The sequence below is a fragment of the Podarcis bocagei genome, assembly GCF_964188305.1.
Source record: "Podarcis bocagei genome assembly, chromosome: 14".
Taxonomy (NCBI): Eukaryota; Metazoa; Chordata; class Lepidosauria; order Squamata; family Lacertidae; genus Podarcis; species Podarcis bocagei.
Window position 1 is genome coordinate 28,400,699 of NC_138139.1, and position 22,597 is coordinate 28,423,295.

At 47.5% G+C, this 22,597-nt stretch overlaps 1 protein-coding gene across 1 annotated transcript in view; it reads left to right on the forward strand.

The window, feature by feature from the left end:
* The first annotated feature begins 730 nt into the window (after window positions 1-730).
* The window catches only part of CORO2B (coronin 2B), a 78,236-nt gene continuing 56,369 nt past the window's right edge, over window positions 731-22,597 (forward strand). Inside the window, exon 1 of the mRNA XM_081171209.1 lies at window positions 731-1,062. Coding sequence (XP_081027335.1) covers window positions 1,048-1,062 — 15 coding nt within the window. The 5' untranslated portion in view covers window positions 731-1,047. The remainder of the gene's footprint in view (window positions 1,063-22,597) is intronic.

A 22,597-nucleotide genomic window follows, 5' to 3' on the forward strand; every position in this document is an offset into this window, starting at 1 on the left:
AATGAGAAGGGGTGAGCTATGTGCAGTGGCGTAGCGTGGGGGGTGCAGGGGGGGCCGGCCGCACCGGGTGCAACATCTGGGGGTTAGGGTTAGGGGGCGCAAATCCACGGGTTAGGGGGCGCAAATCCACGGGTTAGGGGGCGCAAATCCACGGATTAGGGGCGCAAATCCACGGGTTAGGGGGCACAAATTACTTGCCTTGCCCCAGGTGCTGACAACCCACGCTACGCCACTTGCTATGTGCACCACCTTGAGGTCCCTGGAGAAAAAGGTGGGATATAAAGGTGACATATAAATGCAACAAACAAACAAACAAACAACGCCCCCCCCCCCCGCTCCAGGATTGGGGGAGCAGATGTGCCCAACCCTTAGCCTTGGCACTGAAACTTGAGGGTGGCTTGTTCCTTCTGCCCTCCCTCTCTGAAACTGCATCAGTTTGTTCTTCCATCCAGCTGCATCCACCAAGGCCAGTCCGGGCCTTTGTGGCAACCCTTTGAAGAGCATCCTCGAATCCCTCTGCCCAGATATTTGGTCCATCAAGAGTTAAGAGGAGGGTGTCGCACGGGAGGCTGAATGTCGACCCCCGCCCTCCTGGGCTGCTGCTGCTGCTGCTCTCCCCCTGGAGTTTCATTTTGCTGGTTTCTCTCTCTCTCCGCTCCCCCCCCCCCCCAGGCTTGGCTCTTTCCCCCTTTTCTTTCTTCCTGCCTCTCTTCCTGCAGAGGAGGCTCCGTCCCTTCTTAGTACACACGCGGGCAGAAACACATACACACACACACCCCGGAATAAACTAAGGGCAGCTTCACCAGATTGTGCCAAAGGGGAGGGGAGGGGTGGTCCTTTGCTCTTCCTGTAACCACTGACGCTGATTCCTCTGCAGGGGAAAATCCAGAGGCGGTTTCTCCGAGCCACCCCGCCCGCGTGCGCGCTCTCTCTCTCTCTCTCTCTCTCTCTCTCTCTCTCTCTCAGGAGGGGGGGAATAGCAGCGCCCTCCCGCTTCCCCGCTTGCCTGCTGGAGAGCTGCCCCACTCCTCCTAGACAACTTTCTGCATGACTGTCTCTAAGGTAAGGACCTGCCTTCCCTTGCCTCGGCTGTCATCCAGAGGTGGTGGGCAGGGTGGGGGGGGGCTCTCTCCGTCAGCTCAGCGCCCGTTGCTGGGGTCCTCCCGGCGGCTGCCTGCCCGGGATGGGGGTCCCTAGCAGAGGCGCCTTCCCGGCTGCAGACCGGCCTCCAGGTCTAGTCCTTTTCGCAGAGCTGGCACTGGGTGCCTTGTGATTTTCTGCAGCTCCCTATTTTTGCGAGGTGTTTTTTTTTAAAAAAAATTGCAAAATCAGGAAGGGTCTTGGGCCAGTTTTTCAAGGAAAGGCCCCCGAGTGTGAGCAAGCGAGGTGGTGTCGGCTGGGCTTCCTTGCATCAGCAGAGCTTTGCGAGCGCCTTTGCACAGGGGGAGATTGTGCAGTAGATATACTGCATTTTTAACCCTTTCGGAAGCAGCCAGCGTGCCCGCTCTACAGTGGCGGCAGCTGTTGCCCGGTGTGGTACGTGCGTTTTTGCCGTGTGCAAGACTTCTTTGCTGCTCTCTCCGTTTGGCTTCCCGTGGTTGCTGTGACACGTCCCGCTTTGGCTTCGCATTAGCCCAGCAAGGGAAGGGAAATCTTCCTGCTCTCCAAGTTCTGCTTCTGACGGAGATCCAGCGCGTTTTCCCCAATCCTGGGAGGGCGTTTTTGTAATATAAAAAACCTTCTGGGTAGGGTGCTTGGGGAGCCCTACAGGTGGCTGTTGGGGAAGGAAGTCTAATGGGGGGGCATGGAAGAGGGAGGGCAAGGGAGTTTGCCCTGGGATGGAGCAGTCTCTCACAATTTAAACTAGCCTTGCCCAATCCTCCTGCTTCATTGGCACAAGTGTAAAAGCTGCTCAGCTTTACATGCCAGTCAAACGATTAATCGCAGATACTTGGAGGTGAGTTCAGAATCCAGCCTTCCTGAGTTATAACCAGGGAGTCCCCCTGACCTCAGTTGATCAAAACTGCAAAATGGGATCATTCAGGGTTCTTGTGGTCGGCGCAAGGATTGTAGATCAGCACATTGAGTTCCAAAATGTCTTAAGCAGTAACCAGTAGTTTCAAGGATGATTCTGAGTTACTTTTAAATGTGTTTCGTGTTGCTGTATGCTATCTTGATGTTTTGTGAGAGATCAGTATAAAAATACTTCTATAAATAAAGATGAATAGTGCATCCCTCAAAATCTGAGGGTTCTTGGCGTCAGTTCCCTTAACCTGGAAGAGTTTGCCTACATGTGTGAAATGAGAAAGCAGGGAAGGGAATTTGAAGGGAGATGACCCAGAGGTCTCTGCTTTCTGGAGAGACTTTGCAAGGCCATACCATACAAAGGAGCCAGCTTTACTGTTTCAGTCTTGGGGATTTTTTTGTCACTTTCTTTGAGAGCGTGTGGTCTCTCCTCCCTGTTTATCAGGCTGAAAATTCCCTTTTCCTCTTCAGTGAAAAGTTTTGCTTGGTGCTCCGGTCTGACTGTTTACTGGAGCCTGTGGCTTCTGTTCCAACGTGATATGAGAGAGGCCAGGTTAGCTGGGGAATTAGACAAAGCTCTCTCAAATTTGACAGCCTTTACTGTGTCAGCAACCCTCTGGCCTCGTGCTTCGGCATAACTCTAGGAACACCTACAAAAAGTAGTTTTGTAGTCTTGTCTTCTGTTTTGCAGAGCTCTGCCCTTGCAAGTTGAGGGCCCTGCAAAGCAGTACCCAGCAAGGGACTAAAAAGCAGCTGCTGGAAGTTAAAATCAGCTGCTACTCTGCCATGTGCTCCAGAAAAGTGTTTTGCACATGCACAGAGGCCTCTGTAGCTCAGGAAGAGGGAACATATCCCTTTTTATCCCTTTGCATTTCTACCCACACAGCATCACCAATTCTCAAGGTGTGACACACTGCTGGATGTTCTCAGCTGGGCAATACTTTTTGTTGCCATGAGACACGGTGCAAGTGGGCAGGTATTGTAGAATAGGGGAAGCATTCATCTGTGATCCCATTGTGTCCAGGTTCCTTCAGCATCTTTTCTGTATATGAGAGACAAGGAGAACCTGGAGGTTGGGGGTGCCTGAGTCATACATTCTGCCCACGCAGTGGCGTAGCGTGGGTTGTCAGCACCCGGGGCAAGGCAAGTAATTTGCGCCCCCTAACCCATGGATTTGCGCCCCCTAACCTGTGGATTTGCCCTAACCCCAGATGTTGCGCCCGGTGCGGCCGGCCCCCCCTGCACCCCCCACGCTACGCCACTGTGCCCACGCCCTGCTTCTTTTAATCTAAGTATGGAAGCTGTGACGCACCCTGCTGGCCAGCCTCAGTCTGGTGCCCTCCAGATATTTGGAACTACAACTCCCAACAGCCCCAGCCATCATGGGTCCTGTGGCTGATGGGAGCTGTAGTCCAAAACATCTGGAGGGCACCAGCTATGGGGAGGTGGTGCCATGCCTGCCATTGCAGACATTTTATGCTGCTGCTGCACTATCCATTCAATGAGGTTTCTGCAGGTGAACTTCCTGGGCAGCTGAGCTCAACGTTTCTCTTTCCTGTATTGAAGCAACTTAGACTTCTCTGCAAATGAAGGCCTTGTTTCCTTTCCATTTACAATACAGTAGGCCTGCAGCTTACACAGGGGTTACATTTTGGAGATCATACCTGAAGCCAAAATTGCATATAGTCAAAACCTACTGGGTTCAATGGTGGGTGGGATTGCCAAAGTCATTTTCGTTTTCGTTTTGCTACCCTCATAAAGTTAAATGCATGCAAATTGCGGGCATAGTGTACCAATATAAACCCCCTCAGGAGAAATTTAACAGTTTGGCTTCTAAGTATTTACTTTTTTCATTTCTTTTTTTAAAGAGTTTACCCTGCCCATGTTCTTTTCTTTCTTTCTTTCAAAAAATGCTTTGCAAGCATTAACTACTTCCTCTCTGGTCAGATCATCTGTGTGCATATTTTCTTGTTCTTTGGGCCCAAAGGTGATCCTTGCATTTTCCACAATCTCATTACTCCTCACATCTAATCCAAACATTAAAATGTAAGAACTGAAGCTTTTTCTGAAGTGTGATGAAAGCACTCACTTTAATCCACACATCTTTATCTTCTACGCTTTGGTATCTGTTAAATTCCTTAAGATGAGCAAATTATTATCTTTCACTTCTTTGGGTTAATTTTGACAGTTACTGCCGGTCTGGTCGTATGCATGTTTACTTAGGAGCAAGTCCCACTGCTACATAGGATGTATGGCATTCTTAAGGGGCTAAAAAGGACTGCACTTCTGCAACCAAATGAGTGTGTAGTTTAGTATCAGGCACACAAGGTGACTCCACCTTGGAATCTTTATTTTCACTTTAAAAAACCACCAAGTTTCTAGACCTTATGATTGAGGACAAAACTTGAAAATGGGTGAGCAATATCCGGAGAAGTCAAAGAATCTAGAAAGAAAGCTAAGCAGGTATTTTGGTGGGTTCTGGAGTGGGGAAGCCTTTTAACACTTTATAAAGCTCTTTCCTCCTCCCTAGCAGAGAACACCTGAGAGGTGACCACACCGAGTTAAAACTGTTAAGATGTCACCTATGATTAATCCTACCTTGACCTGGTACTGATAGCACACAGAGGCTAAAAATAGGAGGGCAACCTAGAATCTCTCAACAGAGAGGGGACTTCTATTGATGAAGCTCATTAGAAGAAATCTCCCAAGTTAAAAATGGAAACAGCCTTGTGAGATTGTCACCTAAACTTGCGGTATGTGTGTGTTTGATGGTGAGCGGGGTTTACAAGACGAGAAAAACAGCCAGATTATTAGTAAAAACAATTAAAACATTCAAAAAAATTTAAACCAGCAATAAACTAAAAACACATCCGTGTTCTAAATATCGGGGTAAAGGTAAAGGGACCCCTGACCATTAGATCCAGTCGCGGGCGACTCTGGGGTTGTGGCGCTCATCTCATTTTACTGGCCAAGGGAGCTGGCGTACAGTTTCTGGGTCATGTGGCCAGCATGACTAAGCCGCTTCTGGCGAACCAGAGCAGCGCACGGAAATGCCGTTTACCTTCCCACCGGAGCAGTACCTATTTATCTACTTGCACTGGCGTGCTTTCAAACTGCTAGGTTGGCAGGAGCAGGGACCGAGGAATGGGAGTTCACCCCGTCGCAGGGATTCGAACCACTGACCTTCTGATTGGCAAGTCCTAGGCTCTGTGGTTTAACCCACAGCGCCACCTGCGTCCCCAAATATCTGGGTAGGCTTGTCTAAACAAAAATGTTTTCAGTAGGTGCCAAAAAGATTACAGTGAAGGCACCTACCTGATGTCAAGAGGCAGAGAGTTCCAAAGTGTAGGTGATTCAACATTGATTTCTTGTAATGGAGAAAGGATAGGGAAGGGAAGCTTATACCCTCTAACATTTCTCTGATGAAAATAGGTACGTACTATTTAATAATAATAATAGTTATATTTATAACCCGCTCATCTGCCCCAGCCACTCTGGGCGGCTTCCAACATATATTAAAACATCATTAAAAACTTCCCTATACAGGGCTGCCTTCATGTGTCTTTTAAAGGTTGTATAGTCACTTATCTCCTTGGCTTCGGGGGGTGGGTGTCACATAACTCCATACCCTCCAACATTTCTCTGATGAAAATAGCGACATCCCAAGAAGATGTGGGACATTCCAGGATCAAATCAGAAACTAGGTCGGCTTCTGTAAATCTAGGACTGTGCCTTGGAACACTTGGAGGGTCTGGGAGCTTGGGGGTTCACAAAACACCTGTCCTAGACTTTGCCTTTTCAGTGCTGGGGTTCAGCCACTGCTACAGATGAAACTGGCTTCCGATTGGCCACTGTGAGAACAGGATGATGAGCTAGCTGGGACTCCTTTGGCCTGATCCTGCATCCAGGCTCTTCTAATATTCTTGTTTTGGGGGAAAGGGGCATCAATTGCCCTTCCCCAGTCAGCAAAATGATCCAGTCAGGGCGGCTCATGAGCTGCAGGGAGACCCACCCAGGGATGACGTCCTACAAAGCAGAGTAGGAATGGTGATTTATCAGAAATAGGAAGAAGGTTATCAGCAGTGCTCTACCTGGTTTGATACTGGGGTGGGGGGAGGGGAAAGCATTCCCTGTGGGTAGGAAATGCATCCAGAGAAGCTGGATGTGCTACCTAAAATGTGCCCCACTAGTGGCATTAATCCATCAATGTTTAACTACTCATTGATCCATTAAAACTACACCATCAAAAGACCTAAATGGCATCCCAGTCTTTGGAACGCCAACTTTCCCCTTTCCTCTTCTTATTTTATAAGATGGGCATGTATGGAGAAATGTGTTTTTCCAGTACGTAGTTAAACTGTGGAACTCACTGCCACAGGAGGCAGTGATGACCACCAATCTAGATGGCTTTAAGAGGATTAAATAAATTCATGGAGGAGAGGGCTATTGATGGCTACCATCCATGATGGCTCTGCTCTGTCTCCACATCTGGAGGCAGCAATGCTTCTGAATACCAGTTGCTGGAAACCACAGGTGGGGAGGCTGATCTTGTGATTGAATCCTGCTTGTGGGTCTCCCAGAGGAGGCTTCTGGTTGGCCACCATGAGAAGAGGATGCCTGACTAGATGGGCCCCTGGCCTGATCCAGTAGGCTCTTCTTGTAGTGGGGAACCATGGTTTGCTCACTGACCCAAAGTTGTCAATGGGAAGGACCATGGCTCATTGGCAGAGCATCTTCTTGCATGCAAAAGACCCTGGGTTCAAACTCCTGCACTTCCAGGGAAGGCTAGGAGAAACCCCTGTCTGAAACCCCAGAGAGCTGCTGCTAGTCAGTGTACACAATACTGAGCTAGATGGACCAATGATCTATTGCACCCTATATATTGCAATGAGCAGAACAGTGGAATGGGAAGCGATGGGGTTACTTTTCGTTCTTGTACAGGGGGAAAAACCCCAAATACACAAGACTGAGGTAGAAATGTATGGAGCGCCTTCTGGGCAAATTAAGATAGCGGGCCGAGGTATGTGTGGATGAATCGGTTTCTCTGAGTTTCTTGTTTTTCCAGTTCATTTCACACCATTTCTGTATTAACAAACTTTTTAAGACAGTGTTTTTATATGCATTTCTCCCCCATACACATTTTTGCAAGCAATGTACTCCCCCCCCCCCATGAATACTTGCATTTTTTGTGCAAACCTTCTTCTAAAGACAGTTCCCCTGGTCTGCCACTCCCTAACACTTTCAGAGTCTGTAGGAGAAGTGAGGTCCAGCCTTTTGCTTATTTGCATAAGGGGTGCACCATATATTGAATCTCTCTTTCAGAAGGAAGGAGAGGGAGTTAGTCCTTCAAGACCTACAAAGCAGCCTGCATAACAGCTCTGAAAACTCACGTCGTTCTGCACCCATCCAGAGCCCACCCATTACTCCACAACTCTGCTTACTTCCCTGATTCCTCCTGGCAGCTTGCTTGCACTTCTGGCCTTGCGACTGGGTGTAGTGAGATATCTTATAATTAGAAAAGTCAGTTAAAGTAAAGGTAAAGGGACCCCTGACCATTAGGTCCAGTCGTGACCGACTTTGGGGTTGCAGCGCTCATCTCGCTTTATTGGCCGAGGGAACCGGCGTACAGCTTCCGGGTCATGTGGCCAGTATGACTAAGCCACTTCTGGCAAACCAGAGCAGCGCACAGAAACGCTGTTTACCTTCACACCAGAGCGGTACCTATTTATCTACTTGCACTTTGACGTGCTTTCAAACTGCTAGGTTGGCAGGAGCAGGGACCGAGCAGTGGGAGCTCACTCCGTCGTGGGGATTCGAACCGTCAACCTTCTGATCAGCAAGTCCTAGGCTCTGTGGTTTAACCCACAGTGCCACCCGTGTCCTAGAAAAGTCAGTGACCATACAGTAAATTTCAGCTTGTACTTCTATAAAGCTCTACATCTGTGCCAGCTTTGGAAAGTTTGCATCCTAAGCTTTGGATGGGCAATTAAACTTCTCTGGCTGATTTTCTAACAACTAGCCCAGACTCCAGTTCCCATCAGCCCCAGCATCATATGGTCTAAAACATCTGGAAGGCACCAGGAGGGTAGAATAGTCACTTCTCCAGAGTTTCCCTAGCTACGTTCTCACATTTGCATCACATCTTCCATACCTGACTTTTATATTGTCGTGGCTGCCAAGAGGAGTTTGTGAGGCTTGTTGTTGGGTGCACTTGTAGACTGAAATACCAGAGCAAGGCAGCTTATTAGGGCATACCAGCAGACTTAATGTGGGCATGGCCAGATTTGCACACAGCACCCCTTCTGTACAAAATAGTACACTCTTCTTCTCCTTACTTGCCCATCATATATCCGTACATATCTCAGTTGTCTGAGGGGATGGCTCTGAGCTTGGGGGACCTGGTACAGTTCTCCACTCGTTGCCCCTCTTTCATCAGTCCTGACTGACCCATTGTAACTTGTCAAATAATAGGCACAGTGTCTCCCTCCCATTCAGGCTGATCAGGCCTTTTCCTACACAGCCTTTGTGCACGGGGGTGGGGTGGACAAAGATCTCTGGGGAATCCTGCACCTTTCAAGTATGTTGAGAAGGATATACTCCAAGGACCCCTCCAGACTAGTGGGTGGGTTTTTGGGGGGCGGTGCAATCCGCAACATGTCATTGTTGATGTTCTTCCTCAGTGGCGTAGCGTGGGGGGTGCGGAGGGGCCGGCCGCACCGGGCGCAACATCTGGGGGTTAGGGTTAGGGGGCGCAAATCCACGGGTTAGGGGGCGCAAATTACTTGCCTTGCCCCGGGTGCTGACAACCCACACTACGCCACTGTTCTTCCTCCTTCCTTGGAGGTTTTTAAACAAAAGTTGGCCATCTGTCATAGATGCTTTAGCTGAGATTCCTGCATTGGAGGGGGCTGGACTAGATGGCCCTTGGGGTCCCTTCCAAGTGCAATTCTGTGATTCTATGATTGAATAAGAGGGCATCTGGGATGGTTTTATACTGGACCATCCACACATCAATCCACTTTACTGGTTGCTATGTGAATCTTTCCCCATTGTTATTGCCATCTTGCACTATAGTGTAACAAAAGTGGGACAACAGACAAACTGCAGAACATTTGTAGCATATCAATTAATAGGATGGAAATCTGGAACTATACTTGACAATCAGATAACGTTGTTAGTCTTTACTTGGACTTCGTTATTTCAACTCATGAGCAACTATTTATTCCACATGCCTATTTTATAGTTTTGCTTTTCATTTTTTAATTTTCATTTGTTGTTATAATTGCTCTTTGTTTTATATACATTATAAAATGAAACAATAATGATAATAATTACTCCTCCTCCCTGCCCTCTCCCCCCACCCCCCGTTACAGGATTTTAGCAGGGAACTATGGGATGTGCACTGAACAAAAACAAAGCTGTGTGTCTGCCCTGAATCTTTTGCAGGCACAACTAGTATTGAAAGCAGGATCATGTTATCACATCCTCAGTACTGTCATGAGCACAAATCATCATTGAATGCACTATAAAAAGGATGCCAGGAGGAGAGGCCCTGATTCAGCGGGCGTTTGATCCTCCTTACACCTTCCTGAGTGGAATATTTCACAGAAAATGATGCTGTCTCTTTCTCACCCTCAGTCTGTCCAGACTTTGTTATAAGCTGCTTTGTGTAGAAATGGTGGAGAGGGAGGGAAGACAACACCAACGGGGGACGAACAGGTCTTTCTAATCCTCAAGTGAAGAGAACAGAAGATGGATTCAGACTAGCAGATGTTGGTTTCTAGCTCCTGCACATAACTAATGCAAGCTAAGGGTACATTCCACGCAGGAGACTGCATGAATTCATGTGTTGTCATGGGTAATGGGCATGCATGTACATCTCTCCCAGTGCGTCTTCCAAGCCTCTAAATTGCTGCTGGTAGAGTTTTTGTGTATCTGTTGTTTTCTGCTCAGCTGCCCACGGAAAGGAGAAAGGCTGGCCCAGTTAGATTCTCCAGGTGTTTGGGGAGGGTTCTCGAGGGACCGACCCCCCATAAACGTAACTCTGTCCTGCTTATTTTCTCCTTCTTTAAAGTGGCTTGTAAATGGAGCGTAGTGATGGGCCTTTGTTGAGCTGAAGTGTTTCATTTCTCAAGCAATTTTGAATGCACATGTTCTCCTGTGAAACTGACGATGAGTGGATGTGAAGTTCCACTAAGATCAGCCTTCCTCTACCTACTGCCTTCCAGATGTGCTGGGCTACAACTCCCTTCAGCCCCAGCCAACATGCCTGGGAGTTGTAGTCCAACATATCTGGAAGGCAGCCGGTGGAGGGATGCCTGCCCTAAAAGTACAGTGCAAGTGTGTTCATTAAATGAGGAATAATTTGTGGACGTACCGTGAACAGCGTCTGGCCTCCAGCTCTCTATTGCCAGCTCCGAAGAAATGCTTTGCATGATCAGTTGCAGCAGCTGTAAGCTGATGTATGAGTGGCAGATGTGATAAGAACATACAAAGTCCCCAGCTGGATCAGACCATTGGGGGCTCATCTGGTCCAGCATCCTGTTCTCACGGTGGTCAACCAGATGCCCCAATGGGAAGCCTTCAAGTGGGACCTGAACCCAAGAGCCCTCTCCCCTCTGTGGTTTCCAGCTAGTGGCATTCAGAAGCATTGCTGCCTCCAACCAAGTAGGCAGAGCACAGTAGCCATTGATAACCTTTTCCTCCATAAATTGGTCCAATCCGCTTTTAAACCCATCACGGCCTCCTGTGGGAGAGGGCTCTGTATCACGGTGTACTGCATGAAGATGTCCTTTCTTCTATGTCTCCCAATGTTCATCTTCATTGGATACCCACGAGTTCCAGTGTTATGAAAGGAGGAGGAAAACTTTTCTGTAGCTACTTTCTCCATGCCATGCATAATTTCATATGCGTCTATCATGTCACCTCTTACTTAGGTAAAAGGTAAAGGTACCCCTGCCCGTACGGGCCAGTCGTGTCCAACTCTAGGGTTGTGCACCCATCTCACTTAAGAGGCCGGGGGCCAGCGCTGTCCGCAGACACTTCTGGGTCACGTGGCCAGCGTGACAAGCTGCATCTGGTGAGCCAGCGCAGCACACGGAAACGCCATTTACCTTACCGCTAGTAAGCGGTCCCTATTTATCTACTTGCACCCGGGGGTGCTTTCGAACTGCTAGGTTGGCAGGCGCTGGGACCGAGCAACGGGAGCGCACCCCGCCGCGGGGATTCGAACCGCCGACCTGACGATCGGCAAGACCTAGGCGCTGAGGTTTTACCCACAGCGCCACCCGCGTCCCACACCTCTTACTTACCTTCCCTCTAAACTAAAAAAAAAAGAAAAAAGGCCCAAACTGCAATCTTTCCTCTTAGGGGAGATTCCATCTCCTTGATCTCCGGTTGCCCTTTTCTGAACTTTTCCAAACTCAACAATATCCTTTTTGAGGTGAGGCAACGAGAACCGTACACAGTATCCCAAATAGCAACCCTGTCAGATGGGTGGGTTATAAGAAATATTATTATTATTAATCATTTTTATGAAAATTTCTGTTTTACAATTTAGAATACTCATTTAAACATCCTTAAAATATCAATGACTTCCCTTCTTCTCCTTCCATGGTTCATTTTGCATATCATGAATCCCTGCATATTTTACATAAACTAAACCATTCAGCATTCCATTATTACATCCATCAAAACTTATTTACACTGTGGAATTTATCTTAATGCTGCCAACAATTTCAAGTGTACACAATTTCCCTCCATATATTCAATAAACATTTTCCAATCTTCTCTAAACGTATGTACGGGTGGCTTATTATTATTATTATTATTATTATTATTATTATTATTATTATTATTATTATTATGTCACTACATAGCATTGTATAATAGCATTCAGATACTGGCAGTTTTATTTTCAATTCCCTTTGTAAAGATCCCCAGCATGGAATTTGCCTTTTTCACTGGGTGGACATCTTCATCGAGCTATGGACTATGACCCCGAGGCCTTGTTCCTGACTTGGGGCTGGGAATCCCATTTCTCCCATTTTTATTTTGGTTGTTGCCGCTTCTGACACACCCATTTCAAAGGAAGCTCTCCAGCAAGTCTGTTGGCCATCTCTATCCTGTTGCCCCGGCAGCGATTCCGCCTGCCAGACTGAGTCTTTCTGAGGGATCTTTGGAGCAGCAGATCATTGGCGCAGTTTGTCAGACCACTTCTATTTAGAAAGAGAAAGGAAGGGAGAAGCTCCTCAAAGGAAAAGGCCATTTTTCTCACACCGCCTGGTGCTCAGCTGCTAAACGTATCAAGGCAGAAGTTGTTCTGGGTTCAGCGTGGGGCTCACCAGCCCTCAACTGGGCCTCTAGGAGATTCTTCTTAGCCGTGGTCCACCGTTGACACTTGAGCTGAATAATGGCCATCTCCTGTTGAGGCACACAATAAATACACAATCAGAAGCAAACTTGGATGTTAAATTTGGGAGAGGCAGTGCTTGGCTGAAATCGCAGAGCTGTTTGTATAGTGCAGTCATTCACAGGCTGGGTTCCGTTCAGCCGGAAAAGATGCCCTTTGTAATACTAGCCAATGTTTTAACTGTACAGAGCGAATATCGGTAGAGAACAGGATAAGGCGGGTCTGTATTCAGCCTCCTTGTCTGCAATACAGTTGCCAGCATCTGTGAAGCAGGGGGTTGGCCGAGCATGCAAAATGCTGGCTTCTCCTGTTACCAAACCATTGACTTATCTGTCCTGTATGGCCGCACTCACACCAAACATTTAAAGCGCTATGGTACCACTCCAAACAGCCATGGCTTCGTCCAAGAATTGTGGGAGCTGTAGTTTGTTAAGGGTGCTGTTAGGACGCCCCTGTTCCTCTCCCCAAACTACAATTCTCAGAGTCAGAGGAGCCACCTCCTAAGGCCCAAGGTCCCTTCGCCCCCCCCCCCCAATAAAATATTTGAGGGGGCTGGCTCCCCCTCAAAGTTGATGAGCATTGCCATTCAAGCAGGGTGTCTGTGTGCCGCATCTTGTGATGGGAAGGACCTTACCTGCCCACAGTGGTTTAACAATCAATCCTTCTTTCCATGGAACTCTGGGAATTGTAGCTTTGGGAGGGAAATAGGGGTGTCCTAAGAACTCTCTGCACCCTTAACAAACCACAGCACCCAGAATTCTTTGAGGGAAGCCATGATTGTTTCAAAGGATATCATAGTGCTTTAAATGTAGGGTTTATATGTGGCCTAAATGGCTGGGGCTGATGGGAGTTGTAGTCAAAAACATCTGGAGGGCACCAGATTGGGGAAGGCTGAAATATCCAGATTTGCAGAGGGGTTTCTAGGGTCATTCCTACCACCTGTTACCTGAAGCCTGAATCAAGGCTTTCTACTTGCAAAGTGAATAGTTAAACTATGGAACTTAAACCCACAAGAAACAGTGTTAGCCATCAACCTTTTTGTTGTTTAGTCGTTTAGTCGTGTCCGACTCTTTGTGACCCCCTGGACCAGAGCACGCCAGGCACTCCTGTCTTCCACTGCCTCCCGCAGTTTGGTCAAACTCATGCTGGTAGCTTCGAGAACACTGTCCAACCATCTCGTCCTCTTTCGTCCCCTTCTCCTTGTGCCCTCAATCTTTCCCAACATCAGGGTTGGGAAGACTTCAGGGAGTCTTCTCTTCTCATGAGGTGGCCAAAGTATTGGAGCCTCAGCTTCAGGATCTGTTCTTCCAGTGAGAACTCAGGGCTGATTTCCTTCAGAATGGAGAAGTTGGATCTTCTTGCAGTTCAAGAGTCTCCTCCAGCACCATAATTCAAAAGCATCAATTCTTTACCATCTAGGTAAAGAAGGCGATCAGCCTAGATGGCTTTAAAAGAGGATTCGTGGAGGAGAGGGCTATCAATGCCTCCTAGCCACGATTATGCTCTGCATCCACTCTCGGAGGCATCAGCGCTTCTGAAAACCAGTTGCTGGAAATGACAGGAGGGGAGAGTGCTCTCGTGCTCAAATTCTGCTTGCAGGTTTCCCGAATCCCACAGGCATCTGGCTGACTCCTGTGAGAACAATGTGCTGGACTGGATGGGCCATTGGTCTGACCCAGCACACTCTTCTTATGTTCTTAAAGCAAGTTCTTAACTGTGGCTCCTCCTCAGTAGCAGGGGACTCAGTGTGTGTGTGTGTGTGTGTGTGTGTGTGCACATGCGTGTACATCAGGCCACTCTCTGGACCTCCCAGCACATCTCTTGCAAATGCATCATCAGCCTTGCTGCTGAAGGCAAAATTAAATCAATGAGTAGTTGATGTGCATTTGTGTGCGTGCGCATGAGGTGTGTTGCCATAGGAACTGGGTTGCAGAGCACCCTAATTAACTCTGTCATGAACCTCATGCAACAAGGTTAGGAGGGCAGTTGCCTCAGGGGGGTGGGCAGGAGATACATGAGTCTGCAGCACAAATGGGGGGGGGATAGCCTTGCCCAGATAGGTCTTGTGGGAGGGGGACATTCCTGGCCTTCTGCTGCTGCCTGTTCTTGCTAGAAATAATGCTCTGTCTTTGATGTCTTTATTTTCCCACATTTCTTCCAACACGGAACTTGAAGCAGCGTATACATTTCTATATTTCCATGTTCACATTTCAGTTTTTCCCTATTTATTGCATTCCTGCTCCACTTTTTCCTCCAGTGAGTTCATTTGCAGTTCTCTCTCTCCCACCCTCATTCTATGCTCACAAGAACCCTGTGAGGTAGATTTGGGAGAGAAGGGTCAGCTGGCTAAAAAATATCATCGCCCAGGTAGCTTCACGGCTCCCATTGGGATTTGAACCAGGGCCCCAGAGTCTAGCACTCAAACCACCATTTAAAAGTGGAGGGGGAATGGAAATTAAAAATGCAAGAAAGGAGATTCTGACTAAACAGTAGGAAGAACTTCCTGGCGGTAAGAACTGCTGGATTTCCGAAAGGCAGAGCTTTGTCCTGGATCTTCAGCAAGTCAATTGAAATTGAAATTTTTGAGGTGTCCTAAAAAGAAAGCTCAATACCTTCCGGGGTGTCCTGGTTTTTACTTTTTTGAAATATGGCAACCCTAAGTGGAATGGACACCCTCAGAAGGTGGTGGACTCTACTTCATTGAAGGGTTTTCAACAGAGGTTGGTCCCTCCCAATTCTACAATTCTGTGATGCAGGCCTGTTTGCTCATTTCCAATGGGCCCTACATGGACTGCATGTCTTCAGGGCGAAGCTGGAGAACGCTTGCCAGGATGTTTGTTTCGCAAGCCCTGCAGCAGAGCTGGCTGCGCCTGCCCGTAGACTGGCAATGGAAGTGGCACCCACACCCTGAGCCCGTCTCGTAGCCAGCTTGGCACAGGAAGTGGGGAATCTGTCCACTGGGTGCCAGCAGAGTGATGGAACCAGCTTCATCAAAATGGGCATCAGTGCCTTGGTGTATTAAGAAAACAATAGAAACATCTGCCCCCTCAAAAAAAGGGGGAAAGCCCAATATGCAGTTGTCCTTTTTGAGTTCCTAAACAGGGCTGCTTCTTCCCCATCCCACCACAATCTTCGTATTACATTAAGGATTAGAATATCTTGAGTTGGAAAGCAAGCCTATTTGGCTACATCCAAATGCATTTGCAAGAATGTAGATGAAGCACATTCCTGCATGTTCAGGGATCGTTCCAACCCTGCATTAATTTAAATCACACTGCTTTAAGGAGGATATTGACAAGCTGGAACATGTGCAGAGAAGGGTGACCAAGATGATCAAGGGTCTGGAAGCCAAGCCTTGTGAGGAATGGTGGAGGGACTTGGGGATGTTTGGCTTGAGAGAAGAGAATGATCTCCATCTTCAAATATCCAAAAGGTTGTCACGTGGAAGATGGAACAAGCTTGTTTTCTACTGCTACAAAGGGTGGGGCCTGAACCAATGGGTTCTGAAATATACTCAGAGTCGCAAAGTGATTTCATGCTCTTTATTCAGCTCATAGTGGTGAGGAGGAATGAATGAAAGTCCCCTCAAAGTATCTGCTTTATATACATTATTTACACAATGGGCTGCACATGGTTGGCTAATTCTGGAATTCTACTGTAAGCCAATCAGGTTGTGGATTCACTTATATCTGGAGCATGATTGGGTGGTTCCTGCCAACCAATCATATACTGCTGCATTGTTCTAGGACCAATCAGACTGCTGCATTCTGAATCCTATTGTTCTAGGACCAATCAGACTGCTGCAATTTGGACCCTATTGTTCTAGGACCAATCAGACTGCTTCAGTTTGGATCCTATTCAACTCAGTACATAACAGGTTCAAATGACAAGAGAGGAAATTCTGACTAAACTTTCTGACAGAGCCATTTGTCAGTCAAATGGAGTACCTTGGAAGATGGTGCACTCTCCCTCATTGGAGATTTTTAAGCAGAGGTTGAATGGCCATCTTCATTGCAGGGGCTTGCACTAGATGATACCAGATGCGGGAAACCACAGTGAAGGGAGAGAGGTCTTGTGTTTGAATCTCGTAGACATCATGTTGGCCACTGTAAGAACAGGATGCTGGACTTGATGGGCCACTGGCCTGATCCAGCACACTCTTCTTATGTTCTTGGTTTTTTAAAAATCCCGCTATTCAGCTGGAAAAGGTTCTCAAGTAGCTTACGAATATCCATGAGAGAGAGCCAACCCTCAATCTATTTGAGATTGTTTGTCTCAAGATGATACGTACCCAGTACTAATATTTGCCTTCTAATATTCCCTCTGGAGTGAAATATTAAAGAGGGAACTGGGTAACTTACAAAGCAGAATAATAAACCAGAGCCAGCCTCCTGCAATGAGGATCTTGTTGTTTTCTTTTAATATTTAAATGGTTGCAGATCATGAGAGAAACACACATCTGCCTGCCCAAAGGACTTTGCACCCTTATAAACCTGCGTAGTTCCCCTCTGCCAAAAGAAACAGAAAATTGAATTTCACAAAGACGGGATAACTAGTCAGTATCAGCCCATGACCAGGGAGGCTAGTTCCTTAGGCCCATGGATGGTATCTGACATTTGCCCAGGAATCGGAGCCTCTCTCCCTCAGGCTAAAGGAAGGAGGGAGGGAGCTTGAAAATAATATTTCCCACCATCTCTCTCTCAAGCTGTATACATGTTTTATTGTATAAAAGGCAGAAGGATTACAGTGAACTGCTGGAGGTGTAAATGCCTGTTAGACTTTGAAAAGCTGGTCTGACTGCATCAAGTTCATAAATTCTGTTGAATTAATTAAACTAAACAGTTTTAATTGGGTTTTGAACAAATGTTGAATTAATTGTTTGAAATTTCATTGTGTTTTTATCTTCCTTAGTGTGTCGTGCAAACTGCTATTTTGAATAATGCTATTTGTAGAGTAGGGGGAACTGGGGGACCCAACGGGTGGTGATCCAAAAGAGTTTGCTCCTTCTGAATCTATTTCACTTTAGTTCTGTGTAGACCCTGAATTCCAGCCTGATGAGAGAAAGAAATCCCCCCTCTGCACTGTTCATGACTTTATGGACCTCTTTAGTTGTATTTTTTTTCTAATCTAAAAAGCCGCCACGCTTAATACTCTGGTTTCACCTCAGATCGTATAAATCTTTCGCCTTTTTAAAAAGCCGCCACCCTTAGATCAGCCTTTGCCAACCTGGTGCCTTCCAGATGTTTTGGACTACATGTCTCCTGAGCCCCAGCCTGCATGACCATGCGCTTATCTGCCCCGGCATCATGCAGCTGATGGGATTATAGTCAGTGCAGAATGCAGCAGCTAGACTGGTGACTGGGAACGGCCGCCGAGACCATATAACACCAGTCTTGAAAGACCTACATTGGCTCCCAGTACGTTTCCGAGCACAATTCAAAGTGTTGGTGCTGACCTTTAAAGCCCTAAACGGCCTCGGTCCAGTATACCTGAAGGAGCGTCTCCACCTCCATCGTTCTACCCGGACACTGAGGTCCAGCACCGAGGGCCTTCTGGCGGTTCCCTCACTACGAGAAGCCAAGTTACAGGGAACCAGGCAGAGGGCCTTCTCGGTAGTGGCGCCCTCCCTGTGGAACGCCCTCCCACCAGATGTCAAAGAGAACAACAACTACCAGACTTTTAGAAGACATCTGAAGGCAGCCCTGTTTAGGGAAGCTTTTAATGTTTGATGTATCATTGTATTTTAATATTCTTTTGGAAGCCGCCCAGAGTGGCTGGGGAAACCCAGCCAGATGGGCGGGGTATAAATAATAAATTATTATTATTATTATTATTATTATTATTATTATTATTATTATGTTCAAAACTCCCATTGTTCTAGGCGCATTTTGCAACAGGGTATTTCATTAGAGCGAGCAGTTTCTGAGCTCTGGGCGCAATGCTGCGCCTAAGATTTCTGATTAAAACTGCAGAATGGAAGGACTTTTTCTGCCTCCCCACTTCTAGCTCCTCTCTGGAGACTGGAGAAGAGCCCCTCTTAAGAATATTAGGGGGATGGGCAGGGGAAGGACTAGACCATGTGAAAAATGAACAGAATATTTTAGCTGCAGTTCATTCATTTGCAGCTTTGTGTTCTTGTTATAAAAAAGGTGCACTTGTTCCGTTGTTGTGCCTATAACCTAGGTTTAAGATGCCATTTAGCTCCTAGCTTTCATATCTCAGTTTCTAACACAGATTATAGTGCAAAATATCTGGAGGGCATGAGCCTTGCTTAACCAATGGCTTGCTGGACCCTGGATCTTCTGCTTGCTCTGCCCTAGAATTGCTTTCGGGTCATCCTGAAACCTTTGCAATCTGTTTTCACAGGTTGATCTTTCAAAGGACATCACAGCTGCACTGGGGTCTCTTCTTTTTCCTTGTGGGGTGGTGTGCATGATGCTGGTGGCCTCAGGGCTCTGTCTGGGGGCAGGGCGGGTTTCTACAGCAGATAGAGGGGGCAGTTGCATTAGGTCTACCCAGAGAGTCGGTTGCCTTTGCCCAGGCATCTCCCATCTGTCGTTCAAGGTCGCAGCATCAGATGGTGGAGACGCGGGCATTGTTGCGCAGACTGCAGAGCCAGCTTGGCGTGGGTAGAGTCACGTCGGCTTCCTGCCGACAGAGCATCTGGCTGTCTGTCACATCAGGAATGGTGGGGGTTTCCTCCCCCTCCTCCTCTGCTGGGGCACTGGAGGCTGCCAAAGGATGCTTAATTGCTAAAAGGAGATACATTGCAGCTCAGCGCTGTCTGGAAACAACAGAATACTCCACCCTGCAATCTCTGCTGTGTGATGACTCTCTCTGCTTACTCTGTGGCATTGGGGAAAGGCCTTTGAAGCTCTCTACAAGGCCCCTTTTCATCCATTCATATCCTCCAGAGTTCAAAGACCCTGGTAAGCCCCGGAACTGGGACCCTGCTGCCCCAGACCAGGCAGGTATAGCCAACCTGTGTCCTGCAGATGTCATTGGACCACAACTTTCACCACCCCTGACCATTCATTGGCCATGGTGGTGGTTGGGGCTGGTGGGAGAGAGGCCCCTTCCGGAGGACCTGTTTACTGAGCATCCATCCTGATCTGCTTGTGGGAAGGTTAGAAGATACTGTAGCCAGCAAATTTCACCCCATACTTTCCAGTGCATTGACCTGCCCCATTGCTTAGTGCAAAAAGTCGGATATTTTGAGGAAGACTTCAGCGTAGATGTTGATCCCTGTGACACTCTTAAGCAACTTTAGCTGTGATTCCTGGGGGGTTGGACTTGATGATCCTTGGGGTCCCTTTGTTGATCACACCTTCCAAATATACAGTTCTATGTCTCTATAAGTGCCAGCCGGCAAGCTATGTTTTGTTTGTTTTGTTTTGTTTTGTTTTGTTTTGGAGGGGGACAAATCCAGTAGCCCTGAGCTGTGTCTCTTTCCACACTAGACCTCCATTACTCATCTCTCTTAAGTGGCAGTCACAACCTGAATTCAATAAACGCAGATAAGCCATCGGTTTGCATCCACCTCCCCTGGGCTTTTGCTGCTGCTTCCCTCTCCGCTCCATCAGCTCCCGCCCCTCCCCCAATGGAGATGAGATAATCCTTCTGGAACGTCTGCCCTGCCCGCCATGTCAAGCCAAGTGAAACAACAACAACAACACATACACTTTTTATTCGATTTCTTACTCCACCCCCCACCGCCTTCCCTGTTCCCTGATCAGCTTATAACATAAGCATGGGACAAAAGCAGGCTGGAAGGAGCTTTTCACAATCAGTATGAATGCAAGTCCCGTCACCCAGTGAGCGATGGACGAAGTGGGCAACAATCTGCCCTGCCTGCCAATGGGAGACTCGGACCCATGACTTGTTGCTGGCTCCAAATCTAGCCAGAGGGGGAAATGTCTTCATAGGAGAGCTGTGCCAATTTGGGGAGGAGGGCCAGTTATTGGCCTGGAAGGTGGCGGTTTTGCGGTGAATTTCTCCCTCAAACATAAGGCAAATTGGAAGACTTTGCTCTGAAACCTGGCTGGCTGGCATTCATGCCCCCTTGCTCTTCCACTTCACGGAGCTCCATGGGAATGGAGAATCGCCCTTTTCCCACCCTGAGAATATTATCCTTTGTCCACATGGGTTGGTGAGAATTTCTGTTGCCTGCCAGCTGAGGCCTTTGTATACATAGGTCTTTTCAAACCAGGTTTTTTTTATCTCTCTTCAGCGCAGCCACAGTGAAGTGAGGCTGACAGAATTCAGAGCATCCCAAAGCCAGGCGTGTTTGGTGCCTTGCCCAATGCAAAAGGTCAAAGTGACTTGGATTTGTGAAGCCAACCTGTGTGCTACTTTTCCCCATTGATGACAGCAAAATTTGACAGGGTTGGGGGGGATAATAGCTTGCCCTTCATAGCCTCTTTTCCGATATTTTCACCCTTATGCACACCAGTGTGGTTTAGTGGTTAGCACACTGGACTAGGACCTGGGAGAGATCAGGGTTTGAATCCCCACTTGGCCATAAAGCTCACTAGATGACCTTGTGCCAGGCACTGCCTTTTTGTCAGGAGTATGTGCAGGAGCCAGGCCCTGTGACCAGCAGGACTTTGCAGGACTGGGGCCTTCCTAAGTTTGTTCTGAAGAGGCAAGGCGTGGCCGCACAGGTGAGGCCGATTGGTAACTCACAGCACCTGGTGGCAAGAGCCAGGAAGGGATATAAGGTCAGCATTTCCCTTCGACTCTTTGCCACAGCAACATGTTCCCTGCCTTGCTGTGTTTGGCTCCTTGACCCTCGGACCCTTGACTTCATGACTCCTTGCTTCCTGACCCCCCGGACGCTTGGCTTCTTGACTCCCGGCACTCTGACCCTCAGACTCTTGGCTTCCTGGCTTCTGGACTCCCATTCCTGCTCCCACCCCACCATCTTGCCGCCGGTCCCGACATCCATAGCCGGGACTTCGATTGCCCGTGACCCGGACCATGACACTTTTGGCCTGACCTACCTCACAGGGTTGTGAGAATTGGGTGAGAAGGGGAAGGACAATGGACACTGCAGTGGCCTCCTTGGAGAAAAGGGTGGGATACAAATGCAATAAACAAATAAAACAAATAAGGTTCTAGAATAAGGGCAACCAATGCAGTAGGGTTGGACAATGCCTTTGTCCTGTCCGTATGGTCAGAGAAGGTGCAGACAATACAGCCAAGCTTGACAGCGACTGAGGGGAGTTGTAATCCAATATACCAGGAGACCAACAGGTTAAGAACAGAAGAAAAGCCTGCTGGATCAGGCCAATGGTCCATGTAGCCTAGCATCCTGTTCTCACAGTGGCCAGCCAGAGGCCTGTGGGAAGCCCTCAAGCAAGGTTCGAGCCCAAGAAGCCTCCTGTGGTCTCCAGCAACTGGTATTCAGAATCATACTGCCTCCAACTGTGGAGACAGAACAGTAGCCCTCAATATTTCTCTCCTCCATGAATTTGTCCAATCTTCTTTTAAAGCCATCCAAGCAGCTGGCAGCCATCACTGCCTCCTGTGGGAGTGAGTTCCATAGATTAACTATGCACTGTGTAAAGGCTTTCCTTTCTCCGTTCTGAATCTGCCACCATTCAGCTTCATTTATGTTCTAGTTTTACGAGAGAGGGGTGCACAAACTGTTCTCCATCCATACTCTCTATGCCATGCATAATTTTTTAAAAATAATTTTTTAATACTTTTATTTTGCTTTAAACAAATACAGATAAACAACCAAAATTACAAAAGAAAAATCCATAATAATAATAATAATAATAATGAAAAAAGCTAAAAAACTACAAAAAAAATCAAGGTACATGGCACAGAACATAAGCCATTATGGGAAAGAAAAAAGGAAAAGGAAAGAAAGGGGGGGGGAGAGGAAAAAGGGGAAAAAAGAGGAAGATGACCCAAAACACAAGAAGGCTCATCTATTGTATGCTTCCGTCAAGGTCACAACAGATCATTATTCTTATCAATTCTCTCTATCTGCATTCCATAGAATCCCTCATCTTGGTATCGGGGAACATTTCCCTATGCCATGCATAATTTTATAAACTTCCATCATGACAACTCTTACTCACAAGCTTTTTTCTAAGCAAAAATATGTCCCAAACGCTGCAGACTTTCCTCAGAGGGGAGTCATTCCATTCC